We start from the raw sequence: 18,918 nt of genomic DNA on the forward strand, positions 1-18,918 counted from the left end.
CTAATCGGTCGATTTAAAAAAGAAAAGAAAAAAAAGAAAGAGAACAGTACATCAAAGTAGGGTGCATGTCATTTTACCCACCGTTCTCTGATATGAATTATAATACCAACAGTTTGCGTCAATATATTGTTGTCTATTATAGTTTGGAAATTTATTAGCTTAGATTTCCCCTTTTTCGAGTTTGACGAATCGGACGGAAATTATTGAAGTCAACAAAATGGCTTTCCTATTTTGCCAAATCATATTTTACATAATTATATGACACGTTTTTAACGACATAACTATATCAAGTTTATTATATCTCTTCATACACGCTGATTGATTTCCATCTGTGAAATACACAAATTTATTTCAATCATTATGGCCTTATATGATGTAGCCAATAAAAATCTAAAGCATATATATATATATATGTAAAGTGACTAATTTCATTATCATGTATGAGTCAGAGGGGAATTGAACGACGGAGAAGTCGAATGTACGACAGAATCAAATAAAAGAAAATCGACAGGTTACATTTTTAAACCAATCGATTAGTTTCCACTCACTTTTTTTCATGTATTTCACTTTTAATGATATAATCAGGGCAGGCGCCAGGATATTTTGATGAGATAGGGTGGGGGTGAGCGATACGACCTAAATGTGACGTCATATATTTTCTATTTTGAATTATATTGTATAGGTACCTGGTCCAGATCTCTCCATTTTTATTCTCTTCTCTTCCCTTTACTTCAATTTTTCCTCATCTTTTTCACTACTTGAAAAATCGTAGGGGGCTGTCGCCCCCCCTTACCCCGCCCCTGGTTATATCATTTTATTATTAATATTTTCCCTGTTACATTCACTCAGTGAACAGAAGGTACACTGTAAAAACTGTGGTGTTAAACCTGACACCAATTGGTGTTAATAGAGGACCACACCCTGAGGTGTTAAAATAACACCCTAGAGATTGAACATAACACCAAAGAGTGTAAATGTAACAACCATATGTAATAACACCTATGGGTGTAAAATTAACACCACCAATTTAACACCGGTGTGAAATAACTGGTGTGGTCGTCTATGTACACCGGTTAACACCACAGTGTTTGCTGTATATATAGTATTATGAATACAGTTGGTGTTCTAGGAAGTTAAGAGAAATGGAGATTGAAAGAAAGAAGGGAGGGGGTAGAAGGGGGTAGAGGTTGGGAACTAAAGGAGATGCGAAAGAGGGCAAGATGTTAAAGGGAAGCATACTAATGAATAGTAAATTCAGAGATGGGAAGAGGGAGGTAGAAAAGATGTGAGGGGGAATAGAAAGGGAGATAGGGGAAAGGAAACTCATGCTGTTTGAAAGAATATCACATTACAAGACATCAGATAATTTCATTGTTATTCCGGATAAAATCTATATAATATAAGGCCTAGTTAAGATCACGCAGCAGTATCAACGAAACCGACTCCAAACCGACCGACTGATACCCACCATTCGGAAAGAAATGGTCAGACAGCCCTGGAGTCGGTTTTTTGTTATGTTGCAGTCTTACGAACGAAACCGACTCCAAATAAACTATTATGCCATTTGAAATATATAAAAAATCCGTAATAGCCCTGACCGAGTCCAAACCCACTGATACCATTTGAAAAAAAAATGGTAGACCTGACCGGTTTGATGTCTATTTCATTTGTGTGACAGAATTAGCATAACACAGAAAAAAAAATCAATGCTACAGTCATACCAACAAAACCAACTCCAAACCGACTGATGACATTTGATAAAATAAACCGTAATAACCCTGACGGGTTTGCTGTCGGTTATCTTTGTTATGCTACTGTCATACCAACAAAACCAACTCCAAACCGATTGATTTGACATTTGATAAAATAAACCGTAATAACCCTGACGGGTCTGCTGTCGGTTATCTTTGTTATGCTACAGTCATACCAACAAAACCAACTCCAAACCGACTGATATGACATTTGATAAAATAAACCGTAATAACCCTGACGGGTTTGCTGTCGGTTATCTTTGTTATGCTACAGTCATACCAACAAAACCAACTCCAAACCGACTGATATGACATTTGATAAAATAAACCGTAATAACCCTGACGGGTTTGCTGTCGGTTATCTTTGTTATGCTACAGTCATACCAACAAAACCAACTCCAAACCGACTGATATGACATTTGATAAAATAAACCGTAATAACCCTGACGGGTTTGCTGTCGGTTATCTTTGTTATGCTACAGTCATACCAACAAAACCAACTCCAAACCGACTGATATGACATTTGATAAAATAAACCGTAATAACCCTGACGGGTTTGCTGTCGGTCATCTTTGTTATGCTACAGTCATACCAACAAAACCAACTCCAAACCGACTGATATGACATTTGATAAAATAAACCGTAATAACCCTGACGGGTTTGCTGTCGGTTATCTTTGTTATGCTACAGTCATACCAACAAAACCAACTCCAAACCGACTGATATGACATTTGATAAAATAAACCGTAATAACCCTGACGGGTCTGCTGTCGGTTATCTTTGTTATGCTACAGTCATACCAACAAAACCAACTCCAAACCGACTGATATGACATTTGATAAAATAAACCGTAATAACCCTGACGGGTTTGCTGTCGGTTATCTTTGTTATGCTACAGTCATACCAACAAAACCAACTCCAAACCGACTGATATGACATTTGATAAAATAAACCGTAATAACCCTGACGGGTTTGCTGTCGGTTATCTTTGTTATGCTACTGTCATACCAACAAAACCAACTCCAAACCGACTGATATGACATTTGATAAAATAAACCGTAATAACCCTGACGGGTTTGCTGTCGGTTATCTTTGTTATGCTACAGTCATACCAACAAAACCAACTCCAAACCGACTGATGACATTTGATAAAATAAACCGTAATAACCCTGACCGGTTTGCTGTCGGTCATCTTTGTTATGCTACAGTCATACCAACAAAACCAACTCCAAACCGACTGATATGACATTTGATAAAATAAACCGTAATAACCCTGACGGGTCTGCTGTCGGTTATCTTTGTTATGCTACAGTCATACCAACAAAACCAACTCCAAACCGACTGATATGACATTTGATAAAATAAACCGTAATAACCCTGACGGGTTTGCTGTCGGTTATCTTTGTTATGCTACAGTCATACCAACAAAACCAACTCCAAACCGACTGATATGACATTTGATAAAATAAACCGTAATAACCCTGACGGGTTTGCTGTCGGTTATCTTTGTTATGCTACTGTCATACCAACAAAACCAACTCCAAACCGATTGATTTGACATTTGATAAAATAAACCGTAATAACCCTGACGGGTTTGCTGTCGGTCATCTTTGTTATGCTACAGTCATACCAACAAAACCAACTCCAAACCGACTGATATGACATTTGATAAAATAAACCGTAATAACCCTGACGGGTTTGCTGTCGGTTATCTTTGTTATGCTACAGTCATACCAACAAAACCAACTCCAAACCGACTGATATGACATTTGATAAAATAAACCGTAATAACCCTGACGGGTCTGCTGTCGGTTATCTTTGTTATGCTACAGTCATACCAACAAAACCAACTCCAAACCGACTGATATGACATTTGATAAAATAAACCGTAATAACCCTGACGGGTTTGCTGTCGGTTATCTTTGTTATGCTACAGTCATACCAACAAAACCAACTCCAAACCGACTGATATGACATTTGATAAAATAAACCGTAATAACCCTGACGGGTTTGCTGTCGGTTATCTTTGTTATGCTACTGTCATACCAACAAAACCAACTCCAAACCGACTGATATGACATTTGATAAAATAAACCGTAATAACCCTGACGGGTTTGCTGTCGGTTATCTTTGTTATGCTACTGTCATACCAACAAAACCGACTCCAAACCGATTGATTTGACATTTGAAAAACAAAAACAAACCGTTATAGCCCTGATCGGTTTTAGGTCGGTTTCATCGATGTGACTGTAGCGTGACAAAGAAATTACAAAATCAATGTAATGGAAACAGGTCTTGATGGGAGGTGTTATTATTTTTTTAGGGGGGGGGGCAAGTCACAAATTTTCAACGAGGATCTTAGTTCATCCTACACAGCGTTGTTTTTTCAGGAGGGTACAGGTGATTTTTTTGTTTAGAATCCTTAAAGCGATGGATTAAAGTAACTGAGTAATTACTAGTATAGAGGAACTTTTTGAGTTTGAATGGTAAAAAAAGGATTAAGTGGATTATTATTTTGGTAAATTTTGATCAGTTTTCCAGGGAAGTGTAAGTTTTCAAAATTTTCCCATCTAAAGGGGAAGGGCAATTGCCCATTTCTCATATAAAACTGAATTGCAGCCACTGAGGTGGCCCATGTTTGAAAAAATAAGGTCTAATACCTATTTTTTATACAAAATTTTAAAAATGGCCCTGCTTCCCTAACAATGTAATCCGTATTAAGGTTTTTTTTTATTAGTTTCTTCTTCATGTTCACCTAGCTCTTTCCTATTTTTCCTTCCCTTTTTTAAGGAATGATCATCATCGAAAAATAACGGAGAAGGAATTCAAAATTCCTCATACTTCCAATAAAGTAAATCAACAGCTACAGATATCATTTTGTATACAGGCATGTTTATTATGAGCCTTTTAAATAAATTGTTTCGCGAATTATTTTCAAACCGTTTTAATAAGATATTTGAAGTATACATTAAAGAACGCATCTTAAGTAAAAACAAATTGTCTGATATTATAGGGAGTTACATCATGACCCGGACTGGGATCGATAATCAGTATGGATCATGGAAATTATGTTTAAAAAAACTTTTATAATACGCTGTTTACTATATGAACTTCACAGAATTAAGTTGTTTAAAACAGCTTAAACATATTAAACAAGTTAGTGTTTGAAATCTTGAACAAGAGGGGAGAAATCAGAGATATGAGAAATTAAAGGAAAAGGTATGGTACTTTGTGTACAAACAAATAGAGAGTTAATCAGCAACTTTGAAGCAAGTATGCCAATTTGAGGATCCACCGACAGTAAAACTGCTGCTTTAATTTTTACACAATGATGTTGACTGTATACACTAGTTGTTTAACATTTTAAACAATCATTCTAAATTTATTGATAAATCAATATAGAAAAAATAAACGCTTATGTTGATTAAGATTTTACAAACTTGTTTGAACAATAAGATTCATGGTGTAAACAGCGTTGTACAGTGTTTTTACTGTGTAGAGATAATACAGTACGTGTATCTCTCAACATTGCTCAATGATCAAAAAATGGATTAGAATTGAACGCCCTCTATCGATAAGATGACAAATACTTCCATCGAGTTCAAAGGTAGCTGGGAAAAACCAGTTCTATTTATAATTATACTATTATGCTATTGTAATATATCGCAGCTTCCTCATTCTTTATTAATGTGCACAAAGTCATATTATAATAGGAGTTTCGCGCACACAGTCATTTCACGACCGTGACGTGCACATAATTATGTACATATTTACAGCGGTGTTACTCGTAGCTATCTCTCACAACTAAGTAGTACTCAGTTTCGTTGAAATAGTTTGACTGTAGAGTTTATGTAGCAATGGCTGAAAAGATTGAAATAGAGAAAGCCTCCAGTTCTTCACAGAACCTGGTATGTCCGCTATGTCTTGATATTTTTGATGAACCAACGATCCTGACGTGCGGACACACTTTCTGCCGTAAGTGTCTCAAGAAATATGATCTGACCCACCAGGACATTGACCACATGGTCTGTCCTCTCTGCAGGGAGATCACCAAGTTGTCTTCCAACCGAGTCGACGATCTCCGCCTCAATGTCTCCATTAACGGATTCGTAGACGATTACCACGCCAAGTGTGGAGGGATGAATGCTGTCCTTGAGATGCGTACAAAATGTACTGGTTGCAAGTTTCAGCAAGACGCTGTCTCCTTCTGCAGAACATGTAATAACTACATATGTGACAAATGTTTACAATGCCATCACTACATGGAACTTTTTGAAGATCACGAGATTGTCTCCATGGAGGATGTCATCGAAGGGAAGGTCAGCATTGGTCATCAATTTGAGAAATGCTCCATCCACAAACAAGAGAACAAAGATATGTTTTGTGATGATTGTAAGGTCCGTGTCTGTCTCAGGTGCGTGGTCGTTGGTCATAAAGTCCATAACATCAAGAACCAGTCTGACTTCGAGCATGAGTTGAGGCGAAAGGTAATGGTCATTCCAAAAAATTGATATTAAGTAGAAAAATAATATTTTGAGAAGATACTGATGTAGATTGTGCCGCTGAAGGAGAAAAAGATGATGATACTAGCTATTCTTTTAATAACCCTGACCTCCTCGTCCTCCCTCCTCATCTAGGGGACGCAGAACTAGTTGGGGTATACTTATAGACCTTCGATTTTTTTTTAGTAAATGTGTACCAAAAATTAAATGACAATCTTATTGTGAAATGTTACATTTTTGCCAATTCGTCTAATACCAATTCGTCATTTCGTCTACTACCATTTGGTCTATCATCTGTTCGTCTACTCACCAGATGGTCTACTTTTATTTAGTCAAATGCTATTCCGTCTAATAACCAGTTGGTCCAATAGTCATTTAGTCCATATACCATTTGGTCTAATTAAACTAAAGTGTTGATTGTGCAAAATGAGTGAAAAGAAAATGGTCATTAGACCAACTTGTTATTAGACGAAATGGAAATTAGACGAAGTGATGATTGGACCAAATGGTTATTGGACCAAATGTTTTTAGACGAAATGTTGATGGACGGAGTGGCATTAGACTAAATGAATGTACACCATGTGATGAGCGGCCCCTGTGTTGTAACTACCGTGTCAGTAGAAAAAAAACACGAAACCTCACAAATCCCCAATTTAAGGGGGAAAATATGCCATTAACAATATGGCCTGAAAATAATTTGATATCATATCTATGTAGTGTATTATGTGTTAACGCTTGGATGATCAGGAGCTATTCTGTGCAGTGATGTAAATTTTGATTTAAGCCAAATTAAGACATGGCTGCAATACATGAATCCAGATGTCAATGATGGCAGAATCTTACAAGGATTCCATCAAAATCCATTTCAGAATACGTGTTCAATAATTTACATTATAATTGTTTAACAAACACTTTTTACTAGTAACTCTCAGATTGATTTCATTGAAAAGGGATTTACAAATATGTCTACTAACTCATGTAGGATTATGAAATCATTGGCATTATGGATTCATTTATAGCAGTCATGCCTGACTTTGGCACGAATCAAACTTTACACTGCAAAGAATACCTACTGATTATCTAAGTGTGAAGACATGCCACTTAATTATGGTATCAAAATACTTGGAAGAAGACTATACTCTTTCCTAATATAATGATTATGCTTTCATGACATATTTTCCCCTTAGGGAATTATGAGGTATCAAGATTGTCTTTATTTACACCGTTTAGGTCTATACTGCTAATGATGATAATAATGTTTATAATAACAATGACAATAATGATGGTGATAATCAGAAATAATAATAAAAGTGGTAGTTATGGTAATAATGATACTGTTATCAATTTCAGCAAGATCTATATTAACTATAATAATAATGGTAATAATCATAATCAAAAATATAATTAATAAAGATAATATAACAATAGTAATATGATCACTCATATAATGATAATAATGATAATAACTGTCCCTCATATCCTTCGTTGCATCCCTATCCCCCCCCCCCCCCGTCCAGAATAGAGATCGGAGAAATCGATACAACTTCCCGGGTGTATATGCAAGTCAGACATTATAATAGGTATATTTATTGATTTTTTTCTAAATATAGAAACTACATTTACCATGTTTACGTGAATGATTCTTTGACGGCAAACAGTTACTACTCTTTTACTTTCTCGAACTTTACAGGTGACAGAGCTTGCCAAGCAATGTGCAGCTAAGAAAGCTGAGCTGGAAAAGAACATTCAGAATATAGAATTACAACGTCATGAGGTACACACTGCCATGCAGAAACTACTAGATGATGTCAGCCAGGCTTACAGCATCAAGGTAAAAGAGCTGGAAGGAAATCTTCAAGATCTCATCGAGCAAATAAATGAATTGAAGCGAAGTTTCGAGGATGATCTCAACATCCTAAAGTCCAAGGAACGACAGAGGATCAAAAGCATTTGTAGTTCGATTACATTGGTAGATAATGACAGACTGGGTCATCTTGAGACAGATAGTCTGTCCGCTCATAATTTGCTTTGTAATGAGCTAGAAGCTATGCTGAAAGAGGTTACCGATCGCACTACTGCGGAAGTTATTACAAAGAAAGCACAGGAGAAGAGTTTTAATCCTGGAGATGCTACTTGTCTTGAACTCGGAAAAATCTCAGACCCTATCAATCACACTTTTACTGTTGATATCACGGAGAAAGCACTGAAGAGTTTTAATCCTGCAGATAAATCTTGTCTGGACCTCGGGAGCATCTCGGGATCAGATCCCAAGTTAGAAATCATGAAGTGTATAGATCTACGGGGAGAAATGATTGGAATGACAGCTTACACTCATACCAGTGTGGCCATCGTATATGGGATTTATACACCAGGTATTGATATCATTGATATAGCTGGTGGAACGGAGCAGTATACAAACATACCACATGACGTGGGTTATAGAGATATTGCGATTCTACGAGACAGAACATTATGTGTCTCAACTAGTTCTACAGAAGCACACGTGTATTCTCCCAATGGCTCCAGGAAAGCAACAATCAACGTGAGTGAGACTTTTTATTATCTCAAACTGAACAGAAGTCCATCAAATGAGATCCTCATTGCTAACGCTGCCAACAAAGTCTACATCTATGACCCGACTGGATCCACTCTCAAACACACTGTTCCAACAAAGCACAATACGTGGGAGGCATCATCCACCAGGTCGGGTTTGATCGTCACCAGTTCATGTTTCATCAATCCAAGCGTGGTGACGGTCTATGACAGGGATGGGAATGCTGGTGAGTCTCTGCAAGCTCCAAAGGATGTCTACCTGTATGCTACCGTGGATGAACAGGACAGGGTGTATGTAGCGAGTGTTGATGATAAGAATAGGAAGGTGGTGATCAGGCTCTATGATCTTGATGGTCTGAACCTGAGGGAAAGAGTTGAGTTTAATGCACTTGATATGACATTGGGTTCTACTTGGTGTTACTTGGTTTCCCTCTCTCCGGACCTACTCGCCTTTGCTTGTATGAGTAAGTTATATATCACCAAGGTATCGCTGTAATAAAGAGTATCTTACTAGTGTGTATAACATGAACTATTGATTTTTATGCGATTATTTATAGTGTATCTGACATGAGAATTCAAAATGTTTGTAAACACTTTTCTTAATTTGTTTACATTTTGTGCTGTGTATATACACACAACTTTTAACACGAATCGAAAAAACGTTCATACACATAAAATAATTTCATTATTGAAACTGGAATATCAAAAGACCATTATTTTTAATTATTTCGTGAATCTGAATTAACAGTAAAAAAAAAATAGGACGTTGTTTAAGACTGTCACTCTTATAACAAGTTGTTTGATTTTTTTGTCATTGATTAAACAACTTGTTTAAAAAAATTTAATTGGTTTAACAAATAAGCAGATGCTTAAAAAGTTTAATCAGTAGTTGTTGGAGTGACGGGCTTAAACAACGTGCTTGACATTTTAAACAGTGTTTTTACAGTGTAATGCTTTTGTTGTCATTCAACTCGTGTAATTAAGCTAGCGTTTTATATTTTAGGGTCTCTAGCTGTTATAGAGAATTCGATAAAAGACTATTATACTGAACGAACTCTGTATTTGTGAGTGTCAAGATTTGTCTGTGTGGAGATGTTTACAATCGATTTGCTGTTTTGTTGCAAGCCAGTCTATATTCGTTGTGGATATACGTAAATGATCTCGAAATCTTAGATTTTTCTGCCCAGTTTATATGTGATGTGAAGGAAAGGCCTAATAATCACGGATATCAGCTCAATTCCTTCCGATTCGACCATAAACTCATTAATCTGAATAGGCCTATATTTATATTTATGTGGAATGTATAGTCATCACAAGCCGATTCCTACATAATTTTCTTTTTATGAAATATGACTTACAGGAACATTATTATATTTATTTTATAATAAAACGCCTTACTGAATGATAGTATGTTATAAACAGCCACTAGAAATTCTACGATATTAACATATCCAAATTTCACGAGGGGCATCATTATGGTTCAAGTAACCTGGTTTGTTTTGTTGTTGTTGTTTTGCCTTTATTTAGAATTCAATAAATTATAATATAACAAGGTATAAGTACTTAAGAACTTAATATTTTCATACATTGCACATTGTGATACGTATTTTCATTCAATGCACATTATGATCTTACGTTCTTTTTTTTCTTTTTTTTAATATGTTAGATTGATAAATGAATAAAGCAGACAGTGCATGTACTGTTTCCAATAAAGCAAAATATGATAATTTTCATGAAATAAAATAATTTAATCAACGAATCATAAAAAATAATATTTTGAGCATCATTGAATCAATAAAAATCAAGATGATTTGAATAAAGGTTTTCTTATAAAACATAAGAAAATGTGAATGGGTTACATCATGCCAATATGGCACGGTGTATTTTATTGAAATTTATCAATATAATATGATGAATATCGGACTGTGTTTATAAATTGCTGTTTGTTTCATAACGCCCTCTTTCAAGAGAATCCGGACATGCTCTACGAACAACATGAGAATCATAGAGATGGATAAAACAAGTTTTTCCCCACCTCTCTGATGAGAATGTATCTCTTGGAAATTGATTCTATCCAAAGATTATACATAAGAAATTTTTCTGGAGAAAACCAATCATAATATTTTTTGCTTTAGAATAGTTTATGAAAAGAAAACAAACACAAAAGCACATAGTTGTCCAGCAAACAAAAGGAAGAATAAATAATAACAAAAATAAAAGGAGAGAGTGATTTCTCTCTTTATTGTTGTATTTACTTAAGACGCAATAGAATTATGAGAAGTACTGTATGTTTTGTAATAGAAGATAATGTGTTGTGACATACTATAAGGTCTTCCTTTAAATATAATGTAACGATAAAATAATGCTCCGATAATGAAACATTGAATGGTTATTGAAATATATTGATTCAATATGAATTTATTCTATTGTAAATTATGTAATTTAAGATGATGTATATGACATACTATAAGGTCTTTCTTTCAATGTAATGATAGCATGATGTACTCTGATTATGAAACATTGATGGTTATTGAAATATATTGATTCAATATGAATGTATTCTGATGTAAATTATGTAATATAAGATGATGTATCTGACATACTATAAGGTCTTTCTTTCAAAGGTAATGGTAGCATGATGTACTCTGATAGTGAAGCATTGAATAGTTGTTAAAATTGATTAATTCACTAATTTGATATTCGCCTTTCTAAATTGATTACTTGCTAAATGTTGCATTGACATGTCTTGCATGTATAAAATTATGAATATATTGAAATGTACATTATTATTTTATTCTCTCCATGTTGTGTAGCTTGAACACTGTATGTATATGAACCTGATAAACTCTGATTTTAGATGCGCACGCACATGCACACTTACATAACGACATTTCCATTTCTTTGGTTACTTATTCGAAACCATTTGAATTGTAAGTTTTTTTGTTTTTTTAATTCATTTGGTAAATAAAGTTATTTGTATTAAGGTTTATTAAAGTATTAAGGTTTTTGTCGTTTGGAAATGGATTTCTGGCAAGTTAGTCTACAAGTCATTATGTTCGGTATTTTGTTCTGTGTCATGTGAAATATTGAGTTTGACATTTTATTGCTTATTCCATATTGGAATGATGACTGAGAGGGATTTTAAGTGAGTGAATAAAACAAATGTATAGTTTTATAATATGGTTTCTAAATATGTTTCTTCTACTATTCGCTGCCTGCACTGGCATAATGTTTCTCTCCCGCGGATATTATATTTTCATAATTCATTTTTGTACGTCATTCGTTTTAACTTATGATATTTACATTGATATTTTCAATGGGTGTCGTCATCCATCTCTCTATTGTAAACTGATTTTGTAAAATACATATATCGTAACTAAGACACAGGGGTTTGTTTCTCATACAAGCATGTGCTTTTTCGTGGCAAGCCCCTCCGTTCTGTTTAATTTAGTTTATTATCCAAAGTCACTTTTATTCACCTCAATTTCCTTTCATCCGAGTTTGTTTTATATATGTATACTATTATTAGCTTTGAACTCTTTGTGGTATTTTTACAATGTACTCTGAGGGTACTTTGTTGTATTTTTAAAAACAAAGAATGAATAACTCTCAAACATCTCAAATCTAATTAATCGGTCGATTTGAAAAAGAAAAGAAAAAAAGAAAGAGAACAGTACATCAAAGTAGAGTGCATATCATTTTACCCACCGTTCTCTGATATGAATTATAATACCAACAGTTTGCGTCAATCTATTGTTGTCTATTATAGTTTGGAAATTTATTAGCTTAGATTTCCCCTTTTTCGAGTTTGACGAATCGGACGGAAATTATTCAAGTCACCAAAATGGCTTTCCTATTTTGCCAAATCATATTTTACATAATTATATGACACGTTTTTAACGACATAACTATCAAGTTTGTTTATTATATCTCTTCATACACGCTGACTGATTTCCATCTGTGAAATACACAAATTTATTTCGATCATTATGGCCTTATATGATGTAGCCAATAAAAATCTAAAGCTGTATATATATATATATATATATATATATATATATATATATATATATGTGTGTGTATGTGTGTAAAGTGACTAATTTCATTATCATATAATGAGTGAGAGGGGAATTGAGCGACGGAGAAGTCGAATGTACGAAATAATAAAATAAAATAAAATCGACAGTTTACATTTCTAAACCAATCGATTACTTTCCACTCACTTTTTTTCATGTATTTCAATTTTAATGATATAATCAGGGCAGGCGCCAGGATATTTTGATGAGAGAGGGTGGAGGTGAGCGATACGACCTAAATGTGCCGTCACATATTTTCTATTTTGAATTATATTGTATAGGTACCTGGTCCAGATCTCTCTATTTTTATTCTCTTCTCTTCCCTTTACTTCCATTTTTTCCTCATCTTTTTCACTTCTTGAAAAATCGTAGGGGGCTGTCGCCCACTCCCCCTAACCCCGCCCCTGGTTATATCGTTTTATTATTATTATTTTCCCTGTTACATTCACTCAGTGAGCAGAAGGTACACTGTAAAAACTGTGGTGTTAAAACTGACACCAATTGGTGTTAATAGAGGACCACACCCTGAGGTGTTAAAATAACACCCTAGAGATTGAACATAACACCAAATAGTGTAAATGTAACAACCATAGGTGTTGTAATAACACCTATGGGTGTAAAACTAACACCACAAATTTAACACCGGTGTGAAATAACTGGTGTGGTCGTCTATGTACACCGGTAAACACCACAGTTTTTGTGTATATAGTATTATAAATACAGATGATGTTCCAGGAAGGGTAAAAGAAATGGAGATTGAAAGAAAGAAGGGAGGGGTTTAAGAGGTAGAGGTTGGGAACTAAGGAGATGCGAAAGAGGGCAAGATGTTAAAGGGAAATTGAATAGTAAATTTAGAGAGGGGAAGAGCGAAATGGAAAAGATGTGAGGGGAGATAGAAAGAGAGATAGGGGAAAGGAAACTCATACACAGTATGGATTATGGAAATTATGTTAAAAAACATTTATAATACGCTGTGCTATAAGAATTTCACAGAAGTTGTTTAAAAAGCTTAAACATATTAAAAAAGAGTTTGAAATCTTAAACTTGGAGGAAATCAGAAATATGAGAAATTAAAGGAAAATATAAGATACTAAGTACACAAACAAATTGGGAGTTGAAGACAAAACCAGCAACTTTAAAGCAGGTTTACCAATTTGAAGATCCCCTTACAGTAAAAACGCTGACTTAAATTGACAGAATGCTGTTGACTGTGTACAGTGAACATTAACAATTAGGCTTAATTTATTGAGAAATCAATATACAATATATATATATATATATATATATATATATTGTAATAATTAAGATTTTACACACTTGTTTAAACTGTTCAAACAATACGATTCATACAGTAAACAGCATTGTACAGTGTTTTTACTGTATAGAGATAATACAGTACGTGTATCTATCAATGATAAAAAAATTGATAAATCTAGTACGCCCTCTCTCGATAAGATGCCAAATGTTTCCATCAAGTTCAAAGGTAGCTGGGAAAAACCAGTTCTATTTATAGTTTGGTTGAACTATACTCTGGCAGACGATCTTTTATTGTAATATATCACAGCTTGCTATTGTAGTATGAGTTTCGCACACACAGTCATTTCACAACGTGCATATTAATACATTTATGTGTACGTGTATATCATAGTGTCACGAGTAGATATCTCTTACAGCTACCCAGTTTCGTTGAAATAGTTTTCTCTAGAGTTTATATATAGTAATGGCTGAAAAGATTGAAATAGAGAAAGCCTCTAGTTCTTCACAGAACCTGATATGTCCGCTATGTCTTGATATTTTTGATGAACCGACGATCCTGATGTGCGGACACACTTTCTGTCGAAAGTGTCTCAAGAAATATGATCTAACCCACCAGGACATTGACCACATGGTCTGCCCTCTCTGCAGGGAGATCACCAAGTTGTCTGCCAACCGTGTCGACGATCTCCGACTCAATGTCTCCATTAACGGATTCGTAGACGATTACCACGCCAAGTGTGGAGGGATGAATTCTGTTCTAGAAATGAACCATAAATGCACAGCTTGCAAGTTTCAGGAAGACGCTGTCTCCTTTTGCAGAACATGTAATAACTACATGTGTGATAAATGCCTTCAATGTCATCAACGTCTTAGTGTGTTCGAAGGTCACGAGATTGTCTCCATGGAGGATGTCATCGAAGGGAAGGTCAGCATTGGTCATCTATTCGAGAAATGCTTCATCCACAAACAAGAGAACAAAGATATGTTTTGTGATGATTGTAAGGTCCGTGTCTGTCTCAGGTGCGTGGTCGTTGGTCATAAGGTCCATAACATCAAGAACCAGTCTGACTTCGAGCAGGAATTGAGGCGAAAGGTAATGGTTATTTTTAACAATTGGAATATTAAGTAAAGAAAAATATTTAAAAGGAGATGCTGATGTAGATTGTGCCGCTGAAGGAAAAGAAAAAGATGATGATACTAGCTATTATTTTACTAATACCGCTGACCTCCTCCTCCCTCCTTATATAGGGGAGGCGGAACCAGTTGGGGTATACTTAAAGGCCTCCGATTATTTTCAGTAAATGTGTACAAAAAACTAAAGTGACAATCTTATGGTGAAATGTTACATGCCCCCCCCCCCTCCCTTCTCGGATCGGTATATTTCCAATTCGTCCAATTGCCAATTCCTCTGCTACCAATTGGTATATCATCAGTTGTATACTTACCACATGCCCTACTTTCATTTAGTCTAATGCCATTCCGTCTGATAACCAGTTGGTGCAATAGCCATTTCGTCCACATACCATTTTGGTTTAATTAAACTAAAATGTTAATTGTGCAAAATGACTGAAAAGAAAATGGGCATTAGACCAACTTCGATTAGACGAAATTGTGATCAGACGAAGTGATGATTGGACCAAATGGTTATTGGACCAAATGCTTGTTAGAGGAAATGTTGATGGACGGAACGGCATTAGACTAAATGACGGTAGACAATGTGGTGAGTGGACGAGTTGGCAGTGAACGGATTTGCAATTAACCCTTGGATAAGCCCCCGCTGTCAACTCCAAGACCCCCATGTTGTAACTATTGTGTGAGTAAAAAAAAAGACACCTCACGAATCCCTAATTCAAGGGGGAAAATATGCCATTAACATGATTATATATGAAATATATATATATGTGAAAATAATTTGATACCATATCTATGTGGTATATTATGTGTTAACGCTTGGATGATCAGGAGGTATTTTGTGCAGTGATGTAAATTTTGATTTGCGCCAAAGTAAGACATGGTTTCAATAAATGAATCCAGATGTCAATGATGGCCGACTCTAACAAGGGCTCCACCAAAATCCATTTTAGAATACGTTTTTAATAATTTACATTACAATTGTTTAAAAAACACTTTTTACTATTAACTCTCAAATTGATTTCGTTGAAAAAGGATTCGCAAATAGTCTACTATCTCATGTAGGATTATGAAATCATTGGCATATAGATTCATTCATTATAGTCATACCTAACTTTGGCGCAAATCAAATTTCCACTGCAAAGAATATACCTATTGATTATCTAAGCGTGAAGACACACCACATAAATATGGCATCAAAATATGTGGAAGGAGATACTCTTTCCAAATATAATGATTATACTTTCATGACATATTTTCCCCTTAAATTGGGGACTTATGAGGTGTCAAGGTTTTTTTATTCACACCTTTTAGGCCTATACTGCTAATGATGATAATAATATTTATAATAACAAGGACAATGATGACGATAATTAGAAATAATAATAAAAGTGGTAATTATAGTAATAATGATACTATCATCAATTTTAGGAAAATCTGTATGAATTATAATAATAATGGTGATAATAATCATAATTAAAACTATAATTACTACAGATAATTTAACAATAGTAATACGACCACTCATAACATAATGATAATAACTGTCAATCATATCCTTTGTTGCCTCACCTATCCCCCCAGCCCCCCCCCCCCCCCTATATAGTCCAGAATAGAGATCGGAAATATGGATATGACAACTTCCTGGGTGTATACAAGTCAGATGTTATAATAGGCACATTAATTGATTTTTTTCTAAATATAGAAACTACATTTACCATGTTTACGTGAATGATTGACAGCAAACGGTAACTATTCTCTCTCTCTCTCTCTCTCTCTCTCTCTCTCTCTCTCTCTCTCTCTCTCTCTCTGTTAGGTGACAGCCCTTACCCAGCAATGTGCAGCTAAGAAAGCTGAGCTGGAAAAGAACATTCAGAATATCGAAGAACAACGTCATGAGGTACACACTGCCATGCAGAAACTGCTAGATGATGTCAGGCAGGCTTACAGCATCAAGGTCAAAGAGATGGAAGGAAATCTTCAAGATCTCATTGAGCAAATAAATGAATTGAAGCGAAGTTTCGAGGATGATCTCAACATCTTAAAGTCCAAGGATCGACAGAGGATTAAAAGCATTTGCAGTTCGATTACATTGGTATATAATGACAGACTGGGTCATCTTGAGACAGACAGTCTTTCTGCTCATAACTTGCTGTGTGATGAGCTAGAAGCTATGCTGAAAGAGGTTACCGATCGCACTACTGCGGAAGTTATTGCAAAGAAAGCACAGGAGAAGAGATTGAATCCTGGAGATAAATCTTGTCTTGACCTCGGGTTCATCTCAGTAGCAGATCCCAAGTTAGAAAGAATGAAGTGTATAGATCTACGAGAGCGGATGATTGGAATGACTAGGTACACTCATACCAGTGTGGCCATCGTATATGGGAGTAGTGCACGAGGTATTGATATCATTGATACAGCTGGTGGAACGGAGCAGTATACAAACATACCACACGACGTGGGTTATGAAGATATTGTGTTCGAACGAGACAATGCATTATGTGTCTCAACTAGTTCTACAGAAGCACACATGTATTCTCCCAATGGCTCCAGGAAAGCAACAATTAACGTGAGTGGGACTGGTTATTATCTCAGACTGAACAGAAGTCCATCAAATGAGATCCTCATTGCTAACGCTGCCAACAAAGTCTACATCTATGACCCGACTGGATCCACTCTCAAACACACTGTTCCAACAAAGCACAGGACGTGGGAGGCATCATCCACCAGGTCTGGTTTGATCGTCACCAGTTCATGTGAACTCACCAATCCAAGCGTGGTGACGGTCTATGACAGGGATGGGAATGCTGGTGAGTCTCTACAAGCTCCAATGTATGTCTACCTGTATGCTACCGTGGATGAGCAGGACAGGGTGTATGTAGCGAGTGTTGATAAGAAGAATAGGAAGGTGGTGATCAGGCTCTATGATCTTGATGGTCTGAACCTGAAGGAAAGAGTTGAGTTTAATGCACTTAATATGACATTGTATAATAAGTGGTGTTACTTGGTTTCCCTCTCTCCGGACCTACTCGCTTTTGCTTGTTGGAAGAAGTTATATTTCATCAAGATATCGCTGTAATAAAGAGTATCTCACTAGTGTTTATCACATGAACTATTGCTTTTTATGCGATTATTCATTGTGTATCTGAAATGAGAATCCAACGCCTTTCTAAATTTGTTTACATTTTGTGATGTGTATATACACAGAAATTTTAACACGAATCGAAAAAAAGTTCATACACATAAAATAATTTCATCATTGAAACTCGAGTATCAAAAGACCATTATTATTCATTATTTCATGAATCTGATATAACCACAAAGTAAAAAAAGAAGTAGCAAATTGTTTAAGCCTGTCACTCTAATAACAAGTTGTTTAAACTCTTTTTGGAATTGTTTAAACATTTTAAACAATTTTTAAAAAAAAATTTCAGTCGTTTTAAAAATAAACAGACGCTTAAAAAGTTTAAACAGTAGTTGTTAGAGTGATAGGCCTAAACAACGTGCTTGACATTTTAAACAGCGTTTTTTTACAGTGTAATGATTTTGTTGTCATTCAACTCGTGTAATAAAGCGTAAAATATTTGGGGTCTCTTGCTGTTACAAAGAATTCGATAAGACTATTATATTAAACGAACTCTATATTTA

General features: G+C 35.3%; 2 protein-coding genes across 2 annotated transcripts; both read left to right on the forward strand.

The window, feature by feature from the left end:
* The first annotated feature begins 5,473 nt into the window (after nucleotides 1-5,473).
* Nucleotides 5,474-10,979, forward strand: LOC129281744 (uncharacterized). The gene is made up of 2 exons (XM_064113516.1): nucleotides 5,474-6,238; nucleotides 7,944-10,979. The coding sequence occupies exons 1-2, from the start codon at nucleotides 5,609-5,611 to the stop codon at nucleotides 9,300-9,302; spliced, it is 1,989 nt and encodes a 662-aa protein (XP_063969586.1). The 5' UTR covers nucleotides 5,474-5,608; the 3' UTR covers nucleotides 9,303-10,979.
* A 3,522-nt stretch (nucleotides 10,980-14,501) lies between these two features.
* Nucleotides 14,502-18,497, forward strand: LOC135157496 (E3 ubiquitin-protein ligase TRIM45-like). Its single transcript, XM_064113280.1, has 2 exons — nucleotides 14,502-15,232; nucleotides 17,087-18,497. The coding sequence occupies exons 1-2, from the start codon at nucleotides 14,603-14,605 to the stop codon at nucleotides 18,347-18,349; spliced, it is 1,893 nt and encodes a 630-aa protein (XP_063969350.1). The 5' UTR covers nucleotides 14,502-14,602; the 3' UTR covers nucleotides 18,350-18,497.
* Nucleotides 18,498-18,918: the final 421 nt, after the last annotated feature.

Source organism: Lytechinus pictus, chromosome 18 (assembly GCF_037042905.1).
Source record: "Lytechinus pictus isolate F3 Inbred chromosome 18, Lp3.0, whole genome shotgun sequence".
NCBI lineage: Eukaryota > Metazoa > Echinodermata > Echinoidea > Temnopleuroida > Toxopneustidae > Lytechinus > Lytechinus pictus.